A 12,531-nucleotide genomic window follows, 5' to 3' on the forward strand; every position below is an offset into this window, starting at 1 on the left:
AGTTGTAGACATTCATGTAGACTCCTTAATTTTCCTGACAATGTCATGTCAGTCTGATGTACAACCCTTCATATAAAGTGTCCTCCAATTTTTTAGAAGTTGAAGTACACGGTGAACAACGTAGATTTGTACCTATAAAAATCCTTTTTTTATTTGTCCACGTAAATGTCAAAATCCTCTAAACAAGGAGGGGCTCAGTTGATCCCGCCATGTAAAGCTTGCTCTTCAGCTCCTTGCTTTCCAAGTGGGATGCGACCTGGACTATTGTAGGAGGCCTTACTGAACGTTGCCGTCTTTGTCCTTGCTCCGCTCGACATGCAGTGCTTTGCGTAGTTCGTTGATTTCGGTAACAAGAGCCACATTGTCCTGCAGAGAACAAAGACATCATTAGCAGCTGATGAATATGTTGAAGATCAGTTTTGATCAGTTACTCAGTACTTAAGTTTTTTACTGGAGTAAAAATATATTTAAGTAGTTCTAATCTTACAATTCTTGGGTACCCAGCCCACCTCTGCATGAGACCCACCAAGATTTTCTTTCACCAGCTGCTACTGAGATCAGACCTTCCTATAATGCCCACTGCAATAAACATGGGGGAAACACTGATCTATAATTGTAGTTTTTACCTTCATCATCTTGGTGTAGACATCATCGTGCTGTTTGGCAGATCTGACCAGCTTCTTCTGAAGACTGCTAACAGTCATCTCCAGTTGACCACATTGAAAGCACACACTCTTCTTAGCGTCAACTGCGCCGCTCCTCTTTGCCTAGAAAAAACAAGGATTCAGATTCTCTCGTGCAGGGTAATTCAATCTCACCGATGTAAATGACATGCGTCGAACTAACACTTGACAATTGGTTCTTACACTCTCTGTGCCTGAGGCGTATCGGCTGTATATCGTCAAAATGTTGTCTTTCAGTTTCCTGGGATCCGTGATGAAGGAGACACAAACCTCGAGGTCTGACCTGACCCGCTCAAGAAGCGTTGACAAATCCTGCACCTGTACATAGAAAGTCAGATGTAGAAACTTCCCCAACCATTTTCAGCATCAGCAACATTAGTCAGAGAAAAAAATAGAGCCATCTTCCATTTTCATATTGATATCTTGAATTCAGACTGCTGTCGAGCATTAGCTACCTTCTAGATTGGATGCCTTTCTTTTTTAAAACAAACTACTTTGGATTTTAAGTAAGAACAAAATGAGCTCTATGTGTGTGTGTGAACCAGGTTTTTAGGTCTTGTGGGGTCCTTTTTCTGTCTACAGTGTGGAGATGTGGGGACCACCGCTTTTTGTGGGGACCTTTTCTTGGTCCCATAGGGGAGAAATGCTGCCTTTGGGTTGGGGATAGTTTGTGGTAGGAATAGAGGTAGAGTAAGAGTTAAGCTGTAAAAACTGAATGTAAGACAACGTAAAGTCCCCTCAAGACATGAAATCACGACCGTGTGTGCGCGCACTGACCTTTTGCATCTCCTTTTGGATTTCTTTGTCTTTGGTCCTCAGTCTGAGCCTTAGGTCAGATATGGTGACTTTCAGATGAGAGCTGCTCTTGGTGATGAACATGAGCTCGTCCTCAAGCTGTTGTAAAAGGATTATCAATCGTCTTTGATGCGACATGTTTTGTTCATACAAGGATAGAGAGAAGCCTGCACACCTGAGTTTTATCACATCATTTTATGGACAACGTAAATGACATCAGGCAAACGTTTGGACTGCGATAACACGGCAATTATGGTCACTCTACAAAGAGTGTGGAGGCGTCAATGTTATCAATGCATGTCCATATCGCCAAACAACAAAACCCAGGATTGCAAAGTGTTCCCTTAGTTAGAAATGACTAGTTCCCTTCTTTTTTTGCAAAATTATAACACATACAAACATGAAACAAAGAAAAAAAAATCAACCCTTTTAAAGTCAGCTAAAATGAGTTAAGACAGCAGTTGTCTTTTGTAGATGCATGCAGGCAAAACAAAATGGCAGCTCATGCTGATGGCTACTTTAATCATGTTATTTCATCCCTTTGAAATACAATGGAATGGAAGACCATTGTATTCCATCTCATTGTAAGAAGATTCAATTATTACAAATAAAAAGAACAAAGTCCGGATGAAACTCCAACTCCCCCTGCCTGGAGCCAATCTAGAATTTTCCGAGCCCTCTCACGTACCTTTTGTATCATTTCTGCTTTCTTGTTTATGTCTTCCTGGTGTGGCTTGATCTGCTTCTTCATCTCCTTCAGCTTGAATTCCAAGATGACCTTCAAATTCTGCAGATCCTTGTTCATAGTATCCAACCTGGATATGACTTTGTCCTGCATGAGAATGGGCAGAGGTGGACTGTTTACTCTGGGTTCCCACTACAGTCAGTTCCCCATTTACCCAAGTTCATTTAATTCTGTCTTTTTTTTTTTTTTTTTTGGTGTGCAAAACTAAACTTGTAATGTGAAACAAAAAGCACGGCGGGACGCTGCTCCTCAGTCACCTTTTCCTGGCTGGTCTTTTTGTGTTTGGAAACCTGTTTCTTCAGCATATAAATATCGGTTTCCAGATGGCGGATGAACGCCACCAGAGACATGTGCTCCTTCTTCATGGAGGTTATGTCATTGAAGTGGTCATCGATCTGCTTCTGGAGATTGTGGATCTGCGTGACCGCCATTAAAAAGACACTGTAATCTTTACGGGTAACTGACACCAACCAAAGTAAACGAAATTTAAAGATAGTTTAAAAATCTTTGGTCACCTTTTGTGACATAATGCCACTGTTTCCCTTCAGCTTGGTGACGGCCTCTTTCTCTGACTGGAGTTTCTTCTCATACTTGTCTTCCATGGAGTGGAGCTTCTCCTGCTCTTTCTCTGCTGCTTGCCGTACGGTTTCTTCATACTCTCGGATCCTTTGCTCAGCCTTCTCCTGATACTGTAAATGAAATAAAATCAGCGAGAATTCAGAGGTGTCTTGAAGACGCGAGCGGTCCCGGACTTCTGCCTTTTCCTCCTCATTCTTTCAGACCTTGTTCATGTGTTGAGTCTTCAGTTGCAGCTCGTCCTCGTAGATCTGCGTGATCTCAGCCAGACTCTGGGTCCGGTCCTCCTGTGCATGAATCAACTGCGCCTCGTACTCCTCCTGCATTTCTTTGTGCTTCTGGAGAAGCTGTTCATACTTTTCATGCTCCTCAGACAGCTTGGAGGTGTAGAATTGCTCTGTGTGGGATAAAAAATATTTATAAACTTCCCTTTGAGCTCATAAACAATGCATTGGATAGGCAGTTGTCCTACCTAGATACTTCAAGTCTTTGCAGTGTTTCACTTCAACGTCTGCAGAATTCTGCTGGGTCTCTTGTTCACACCGCTCTATTTCGGTGCTCAGGATCTATGAATGTAAGAGTTTCAAAGAAGCATTCTTTTGAATCACAAGGATTTTTGGAATCTACTTATTGCGATGTCTTAGTATTTCTTTTTTCTTTTTTTGTTGCGACATGTTTTGTTCATACAAGGATAGAGAGAAGTCTGCACACCTGAGTTTTATCGCATCATTTTATGGACAACGTAAATGACATCAGGCAAACGTTTGGACTGCGATAACACGGCAATTATGGTCATATGGTCTTTTTTTTTTTACCACAATCAGAGATTATGTTGGATGCTTTTCATTGAATGTTTTTACCATTATGAACTTGCAAAAGTGCTCATACCTCTTGAGCATTTTCACACTTTTGTCATATTACAAACAGAAAACTCAAAGGCATTTTACTAGGCGAAGAAACAACAAATACAACATAATGGTGAACAGACTGCGTATCTGCTTCGTTTTTCTACAGTCACATTTCTGTTCAGAAGGAGCTCGGTTTACAGGAAGTTTGACAGGGCTGAATCCAGAGCTACCCTGAGAGAAATCTTAAGACTTAAGACTGTGGTTTAGATCTGCTAAAGTGGCAAAACTGCAGCTCCTCCAAATATTTAGTCAAGGTGCAGACATAAATACAGCTGACATTTTGGGGGAAGACTTCATCTAATCTGAGCTTCATCTGACTGTAAGACAATCTATGATAGATTATTTGCCTGTCGAATAATTATACACCAATTTATTGGCCAGCCTATTTATCAACACACATTTCCTTAATTTTGGGAGATCGGTGATCTCCCAAAATTATATATATATATTCATTCAACTATTATTCTTTATATATGTATATAGATGCACATGTCTGATGACAGCAGCAGACCTGCTGTGTTGTTTTCAGAGTCTTGATTTCCTCTATGAACTTGTTTGACACTTGTTGGAGCTCCTCTTTGTGGTTCATCTCTTTCAGGCGGCGTTGGTACTCGTTCTCCATGTGCAGCTCCTTCAGATGCGTCTTCAGCTCCAACATGTTGCGAGCCTGAAACACACACAAGATTTTACAAAATATTTCAGCTGTATCTCAAACAATTCTTTTTATTATCTTGTGCTCTCCTATGACTCAGAATGTTTTCTTTTCCATCCAGAGATATTAGGTTTTTAGGGTTTTGGATATTCGGTAGTATTTTAACATTTTAGCCAATACTTTCAGTTTTCTAGATGGGTTACGCATCTAAACTGGTTTGGGACAAGGCTAATATTGAGCTTCTGGGGTGGATCTGACTTTAAGCACAAGTACTAGATAGATATAAAAGCTGGGTAAGTGCCAAGAAATCAAACAAAGTAAACTCCACCAGTATTGGGCCAAAAACGTGGCCATATCCAGTTAGAATAACGCTAGACGCCGATTAACTGTTGCAAAAATAGCATATAAGAGGTCCGACTTCTCAACAGACCCTTTCCTTCAGGTCTGTCTTTGAAACAAGAATCTCTTCGGTGTGGACAATCTGCCTGTCGCTCCTCAGACCTCGACCCTTTTCGTCAACGATTTTGGATATCAACAGGCAGCCATCTTCGGACGCCGTCAGCAGGAACTGATCGTCGTATGTTATCACCATCTGCGGACATTTGTTGGCAGCATTTGTAACGCATTACATGATGGATGAAATGGTCAACGATTTCAGTTTGAAAATTGATCATTTTTAACTGACTGACATTAAAATCTAGTTTTTTTACATTAAAATTTGAATTAGAATAGTTTTTGTTGCAAAAGCTGAATATATTGACTGGTTCTATTTCTTTTATCATTTTAAAGATATTAAAAAATGTTACCAGAGGTCATAAAAAGTCAATCAATCCCCACACCTTCTTCAATTAGACAAAATTGGTGTCAGCAACAAAATCTGTTTGCTGCTTTGGCTTTGAAGATATTAATGAAAGTTTAAAGGTAATTTTGATGTAGTAAAAGTGAGGAGGCTGAATGACCTTTCAATTTTTAATAACATCTTAACGCAGCACAAATCAAACGATTTTCTGCACAAACCAGCACAAACGTAGTCGAGTTGACTGACACAAATTTTATCTGATTTGAAGAAGGTGGGGGAGTGGTCTGGTTGACCTTTCATGACCTCTGAAAACATCTCTTAATATCTTTAAAATGATAGCGGTACAAATAAACATTTTTACTGCATAAATGTAGCACAAACATTTGACACCAACTGTGTGTCAAATGTTTGTGTGATTCAAAGATTCAAAGAGGGGGGAGGGCGACTTCTCTCAGGGTGTGTTTGGACTCACTTTGGTGACAGGGCCACAGTGAGCCTGCTCTGTGATCCACTCCTTCTGATCGGGTAACGGGTATTTAACGGCTCTAACGGTTCCGCCAGTGGTACCGGTGAAGACGACCCTGCCGGACTGAGACACGGCAAGAGCAGTGTGAGGCACCACATCAGCGGGAACCTCCTTCAGCACCTGTGGAGTCGATTTCCAGTTTCAAATCACTTATTTTACACTCCAAAGTTTACGTAAAAGAAATCTTGCTGTAGCCGTTCTCTTCCTGGCCTGGCAGTCCTGTATCTCCCTCAGGATGAGGTCCGATCCTACAGCCAGGACGGTCTTGTAGTCCCAGGAGAAAGCCGCGCCGAAGTAGCTGCAGGTCTTGAGCACAGTCTCACACTCCAGATTCCCGGTGTGGATGTTCCACTCGTACACGGCGCCATCTGTCCCACAAGACACCAACCGACTGTCGTCGAAGCTCCACTCAACGGTCCGCACCTGATTAGCGAGAAGAACCGACGACTGGATAAATCCCACCTTTTGGCTTTAGATCCGACGGCCAGGCGTCTGTTCACCGGCATCAACTCACCTTCCCAAAGTGGCCGTTTAGATCGAGAATGTTCTCAAACGAGGTGAAAGAGTAGATGTGAATAACGCTTCCGTCAACGGCCGCAAACATGTGGCCACCGTGGCTGAAGGCACACTGGAAGGATGAGGAGGAAGCAGGTTGAACCAGGATGTGCGCGGGAAGCCACGGGTTTCAGGGTCGCTGTTTGCACAGCAAGTTCGATCACCTCTCTGCAGCCGGGCAGCGCGAACTCTTTAAAGGTACGGATGTCGTCGATAAACAGGTTCATTAGGCGGAGTTTGTCTGAAAAGCCCACCAGCACAAAGAGGCCCGTGGGGTGAAGAGCCACGCTGAGCGCCTCCTTCTGAAACTCTTTGTACAACTCCATCTCTCTTTTGGCGAAAAAAAAAAGACATTACATGTGGACAGTCAACTAAAAAACAAAAGTTTAGGGTGAACTTTAATGGTTTTTGTTTTGATTTTTTACAAACATGTCCCTGTCATATCATCTCTATTAAATAAATAGTCAGACCTGTGGTGTGTTTTCATAGGAAAGACTGCTTACTTGCTTTTTATGTCAATTTCTTCACTTCTTTATAATCACAAACTTCTGTGTGTTTTCTTGGGATTTTCTGTGTCAGATCATGTACTTGCAAACAATTACATGAACAAATAAATATATGTTGCTTGTGGTCACAGCTACCTTTTTGCACATTGTTTAGCTTAGAGGCTCACTATTCTAACTGCAAGTTAATGTGAAATTGTAAGAAAATGTTAAATTATTTTGAGATAAGTTGTTTATGCATATATTCTGTCCTCGGTGTTTGGGAACATCGGCGTCTCCTTCAACTATTATTCTTTAATCCCACTTTAATAACTAAAAAATATTATTATTATTGTAGAACAATTGTATTAAATATTGTAGACATATAAATGATATACCAATTTATTCTTTTATCAACTTCACCATGCGCCAGGTTTTTCATATTTGATCAGTTAATCAACAGAAGAAACTGTGATATTTACTGTTGTATTGTAATAATATGGTAAAATACATTAAATTTGTGATTGGAAAATAACAAAATGTAGAAAAGCTTAAAGAATCTGAACAGTTTTATAAGCCCCCCGTTGGTTTATTTACTTTTTTTCCCCCCATGAACTGCATTCTGAACCTGCCTGAAATAATGAGGTCACAAGAAGAAAATGAAACAAGGAACACGCAGGAAGTCCTACTTTGTCTCGTAATTCCAGATCCGTACGGAGCAATCCAAAGAGCTGGTGGCCATGAAGGGCTTACGGATGCAGATGGACAAACCAGTGATGGATTCAGAGTGGAAGGGCTGGGACAAAAAGTCAAAATGTAGATGTTCCTCCTGATGGACAGAGCACAGCTTACATCAACTTCAAAAATGTTTAAATCGACACCTCAAATAAGGAAAAAGATAGCAAGACATCGAAGCTTTTGCAAAACTGGACTCTTGAACTGGAGGACTTGCTCCACACAAAAGCAGGTCGAAATCATGGAGCTGCAAAGCATGAACTGTTAATCTGTTAGGCTGTGCTAATAGCAGCACCCGCTTCATTTCAGCAGATGAAAGATTAATGCTGTACAGTTGGCCTCGGTCTGTGCTGACAGCCAGTGTCTCCTCTGCAGGACTCATGCACATGGTGTCGATCTCCTGACACTGGGATGGAGCTGAGTCACTGCTGGCTGGAGCTGGGAGAATCTGGCACAAAACAAAAAAACTCATTAAAACGCAGTATCCATAGACAGTGAATATTACCCCACCTCTGGCTGTCAGTTACAATAAAATTCACAACAGGAATATTTACTTGTATCTCTCTGCTTTTTCTATAGCCGTCATCCTCTATCCTTTCAAACAGGGAGACTGTGCCTGGACCAGTGGAGCACACAAAACCCTTGGAGTAGGACAGGATGGCGGTGATGCAACACTTAGCCACGCCTTCTGTCACATTCCCTGCTTTGATTCGCCTCACTTGCAGGTTCCTGTGCAGTGAAGCGAAAGCATTACGGGCAAGTTATGTGCTGTCTCTAAGAATACATTTCAGAGAAATAGCAGACTCAATGGCAAGAGTTTCTGGTTAAAACCAGAAAAATATGCTGTTTATTTCAATATCTTACAATATGTTTCAATATCTTTTTTCATCTACCGGTAAATGAAAAAACAATAAACCGATTGCTACTAATGTTGAGGAGGAATGCCGTCTTCCAAATACTTGGAAAGAAACAATGTCGGTTTCTTTAAGGATACCTTGGAATCCATTCATGTAATCCAAAAAAAATTATATGTCAACAAATCTGAAAAGTCCGAAAACTGTCATACAAGTTATGTTTGCCATAACATAGCTGAAGGGATAATCATCTCATCTTGAATGTCAATAAAACAATAGTTCGGGTCCCGTCCTCAGTTCTGCCACCACGTCTTTCCCACCTTCTCTCTACTGTCGAATAATGTTCATTAGCACCAAAAAAGTCCTTAATAAGAAGGAAACAAAAAAAAAGTTTGGGAAAAAAAACAAGTTAGAATATGGCACTGATTCAAATGATGTCAAACTACTAAGTTAGGAACAGCGCACTGTAATCCTGTGTAGTGAAAGAGTACAATTCAAATCATTTTCTCCACAGCGATAAAAATATGACAGTCAGATCACAGAGGGTTTTATTTCAGAGACGCTGTTGTTGTACGGATTCTGCATGAGCTGTTTCATGGTTTCATTGCTTAGTGTGTTTTGGGGGGAAATGTCTGTGTATTTAACAGCTGATTTTGTTTGTGATAGGCTGATTTAGGTCATTAACATGTACAGATTAATGCCCATCCATATTTGTTTGCCAGTCACAAAAAAACTCAAGATGAAGAACTGTTTTACATGCCACAGTGTTGTGACACTGCTGCTCACAGCGAGACAGGATATCTCATCGGTTCACAGGCTTTTCTCAATTGATAATTCATTGGAAAAATTAACTGTGAAGCATTGAGGAATCAATATTTTTACCTAAATCAATTATCGAGCAGGGAACTTGGGAAATTAGGCCCGGATAACCTTAGTGCTTGCGAGCGCTATGTTATGTTATATGTTTAGAAAATGTAGAAAATGTTTACAACCTAAACTTTACTCATTACACTTAGGTAAAAATTCCACATCACAAAGTAAAAACTATAATTCAAATTTCCAATCTGACCTCTCATTCTGGCCCTGCGCAGTTTCAGAGGACACCTTGATTTCCCTCCTCACGTCTCCAGACTGAGACACCAGCAGCCTTCCTGTGTCTGTCCCTGCTATGACTCGATCTTCTGACACCCAGGTGTGACACAGGATGTTGATTGACTCCACCTTCGCAATGCTGTTCTGTTTCATGCTGCCTTCTGAGTACCGAAACAGTTTAAATACGCCCTTGCCGCTCACACAGACCTGCATGTTGTTGTGAGGACTGAAGCTGATCTGGAGAGACAAAACAAACAAACAAAAAGTAGTGACATGTCACATTCCACCTCTCCATGTATGAATGAAGGTGTGACTGGGTCACCTGTGAAATGGGATTATTAGAGTTGGTCGTCTTCTCTGTTGCCAAGATTTTGTTTTTCTCCCAACTCCAGAAGACCAACAACCACTGTGGGGCTCCGCTTTGACCGATAAGGTACTTGGAGTCAGGAGAGAAAGCCATGCACAAGAACTCTTGAACCAGAAAATCTCCCGCAGTTAGAACGTTTCTCTTCATGCCGTGTTCCTGATGAAGGTCGAACACGGTGATGGAGGCCTTCTGAGCCTTCTCCGACACTGCCAAGTAGCGCTGGTTTGGACTTAGAGCCAAAGCACATAGGCCAAGACTTCCCTCTGAACCTGAAGGGGCACACAGAAAACAGAAGCCAGTAAATAACATTTATTGCAGGTGAAGCAGAGAGTTTACTGTATGGTTCACAGATTCTTTATAATATACAAATAATGTATATTCATCTGCGTACAAGCCAGACAATGACAAGCAAAACACTGTCAGTTATCAACTTGACCCCTTGACCAGGATTAATTGATTTTGTGTATAATTTAACTACATTGTTATGAGCAAAATTGCTGAATTACACGTTGCCTATTCAAATGCAAGAGAGAAGAGAAAGGTGAGACAGTGACTGTGGCCTCTCACACACACACACACACACACGCACACACACACACACACACACACACACACACACACACACACAGATTAGAGCCGACAGCTGTCTCTAGTTACACTGCCAACATCTCACCGGAGGACCGCAGAACTGACTCTCTAGTAAGTAATCATTTAATATGCAAAAATGACCTCATCAGTCGGACCACAAAATAAACTTATGCGAAAATTTTGGTATTTTAAAATGACAGTAATTCACGCAAGTAACAAAAAATAACAAAAGAAGGCAAAAGACTTTTTCTTTCCTCCCAATGCTGTTTATTTAAATAAAAAAACTTTGAAACTTTAACAAAAACTGCAGGTGTGTGTCTGTGTCTGACAAGTTTTTTGTTTGTTCTTCATTCAGTGACTACAGAACTCAAAGACTTTACTCAAGGAAGAGTAATAAAATTACTCTAGTAAAAGCAAAAAGTACAGCATAGCAAAAAAAAAACTCATGTAAGCACTAGTCATTAACCTGAGCTTCTATCTTGGTAATAAACTGATTTTAGGTTTGTTAATCCTATAAATTTAGTAAAACGTGCTTCATATGCATTTTGCATAGTTTTGAGTGGGTTTTATGATCATTTCCAGGGGAGCAGACGCCACTAGGACTGCGTCTCTCCACAGCTGCTTGTCTCCCATTAATGTCAGCAGATGTCGGCAGGCGTGACGTCGTCTTGCGATTCTGTTTCAAACTGAATAGAAACACCTCTGGAAAAATTAAGTTTCTCTGATTTTACTCTTTATAAGTATATGTTTGAGTAAAATGAACATTGCTCTTTTATTCTGCGAATTACTGACAACACAACTCTTAATTTTGTTTGTGAATGCATGTAAACAAGCAGTCAGATTTAGAAAACCGCACCAACGAATATCTTCTCATGGGGTCTTAGCCCTGCTGGGGGCTCGGCCCCCCTAAAGGTCAGATCCTAGAATCGCCCCTGTTACTTCCTAACTCTGCATATTTGCCAGCAGCCATGTGTAGTGGTAACATGTAATCTGTCTCACAAGCATACTAGAAGACTTTTCAGTTTTCACTGCCATAAATGTGCCGTGGACATGAAAATGAAGAAAGTACAGGTTTTGTGGCGACCCAATGGAGGAGATTAAGTGAATTGTTTAGATATTAATTATATATTGGACTGATTATTTTTTCCATTTGATCAGATTGGCCTGGATTCTCTTGTTTTCACATTTAAAATACAAAATGTTGTATTTACTCGGGCTAATTTTGAATAATTAGAAATGTCATTGTGTTCAATCACATATGTCTGCTGACAGCGTGGTGGCACGAGGCTCCTCGGTCACGGCGTACCTGGAAGGAAGCGCTGCCATCCTTTGACGGTGTTGTGGATCACACAGCTGTTCCCGCTGGGGAACGCCACCGTTTGCTCGTCGACGAAGCACAAGTTGTTCTTCACGCCTTTCCGGAGGCCGAAAATGAAATGGGGCTGAGATAACACGGTCGACATCGCGTCGAAAGCTGGGGACAAGCTTTAGACGGCCGCAAAGTTAGCGGGCGGAGAGGTGAAAGGGCACGACCTCCAACCTGTAGGTTTCCTCGTGCAGTTTGAGTCACGTTGCTAGGCAACGTGTCAGATCCCGCGATAAACTGAAAACGAAAGTTTTAATTCTCGTCGCCTGAATTTATTAGTTATATGTTACAACTTAGGAATGTAGCTGTTTCTTTTTATTCTTCTTCTTCGCATTATTATTATTATTATTATTATTATTATTATTATTATTATTATTATTATTATTATTATTATTATTATTGCTTCTTTATTTTCCAAAAATTACCTGTGAAGTCAAACTATGTTTTCTCCCGCAATGTAAATATTTTTGGAGTTAAAGGTTGAAAACCTGCTCTCTTTTTTTTTTTTTTTTTGTTGCTGTAATTGTCCTGTGGTAGAGTACACAGCGAAGGACATTTCAAATGTTTTAAAAGTTTAAGGGTTTTGTGAAGACTCTGTATTTTTTACAATGTTATTCCTTGATGGTTGTCTTAATTGAACTTTGAGAAGCTTCGTTGCTTAATTGGAGTTTACAACAATTAGCGTTTTTTCTGAACTGATGAAAGATTGAAGATCTTCATGACACTGAATGTGGTCCACATGTCCAAACTTTCACTTTCTCATTATGAACCACTTCATAATGGTTTGCTTTGTTTTGGTGATGATGCT

General features: G+C 40.7%; 1 protein-coding gene across 1 annotated transcript; it reads right to left on the reverse strand.

The window, feature by feature from the left end:
• Positions 1-123: 123 nt before the first annotated feature.
• On the reverse strand, positions 124-11,928 carry cfap57 (cilia and flagella associated protein 57). The gene is made up of 21 exons (XM_055027363.1): positions 11,664-11,928; positions 9,725-10,038; positions 9,380-9,639; positions 8,011-8,185; positions 7,752-7,904; positions 7,411-7,550; positions 6,404-6,569; positions 6,199-6,312; positions 5,895-6,107; positions 5,631-5,804; positions 4,790-4,951; positions 4,219-4,374; positions 3,272-3,365; positions 3,006-3,196; positions 2,739-2,912; positions 2,481-2,639; positions 2,167-2,310; positions 1,461-1,577; positions 867-1,001; positions 627-767; positions 124-366 (listed from the first exon to the last, which is right to left on the reverse strand). The coding sequence occupies exons 1-21, from the start codon at positions 11,818-11,820 to the stop codon at positions 277-279; spliced, it is 3,429 nt and encodes a 1,142-aa protein (XP_054883338.1). The 5' UTR covers positions 11,821-11,928; the 3' UTR covers positions 124-276.
• Positions 11,929-12,531: the final 603 nt, after the last annotated feature.

Source organism: Poeciliopsis prolifica, unplaced genomic scaffold, assembly GCF_027474105.1.
Source record: "Poeciliopsis prolifica strain line A6 unplaced genomic scaffold, Auburn_PproV2 SCAFFOLD003, whole genome shotgun sequence".
Lineage (NCBI taxonomy): Eukaryota > Metazoa > Chordata > Actinopteri > Cyprinodontiformes > Poeciliidae > Poeciliopsis > Poeciliopsis prolifica.

Coding starts and splice junctions, on each gene's coding strand:
- cfap57 (XM_055027363.1), bottom strand. CDS start 11,820: ATGTCGACCGTGTTATCTCAGCCCCATTTCATTTTCGGCCTCCGGAAA. Junction 10,039..11,663: donor ATGGCAGCGCTTCCTTCCAG/GTACGCCGTGAC, acceptor GTGCCCCTTCAG/GTTCAGAGGGAAGTCTTGGC. Junction 3,197..3,271: donor CAAAGACTTGAAGTATCTAG/GTAGGACAACTG, acceptor TATCCCACACAG/AGCAATTCTACACCTCCAAG.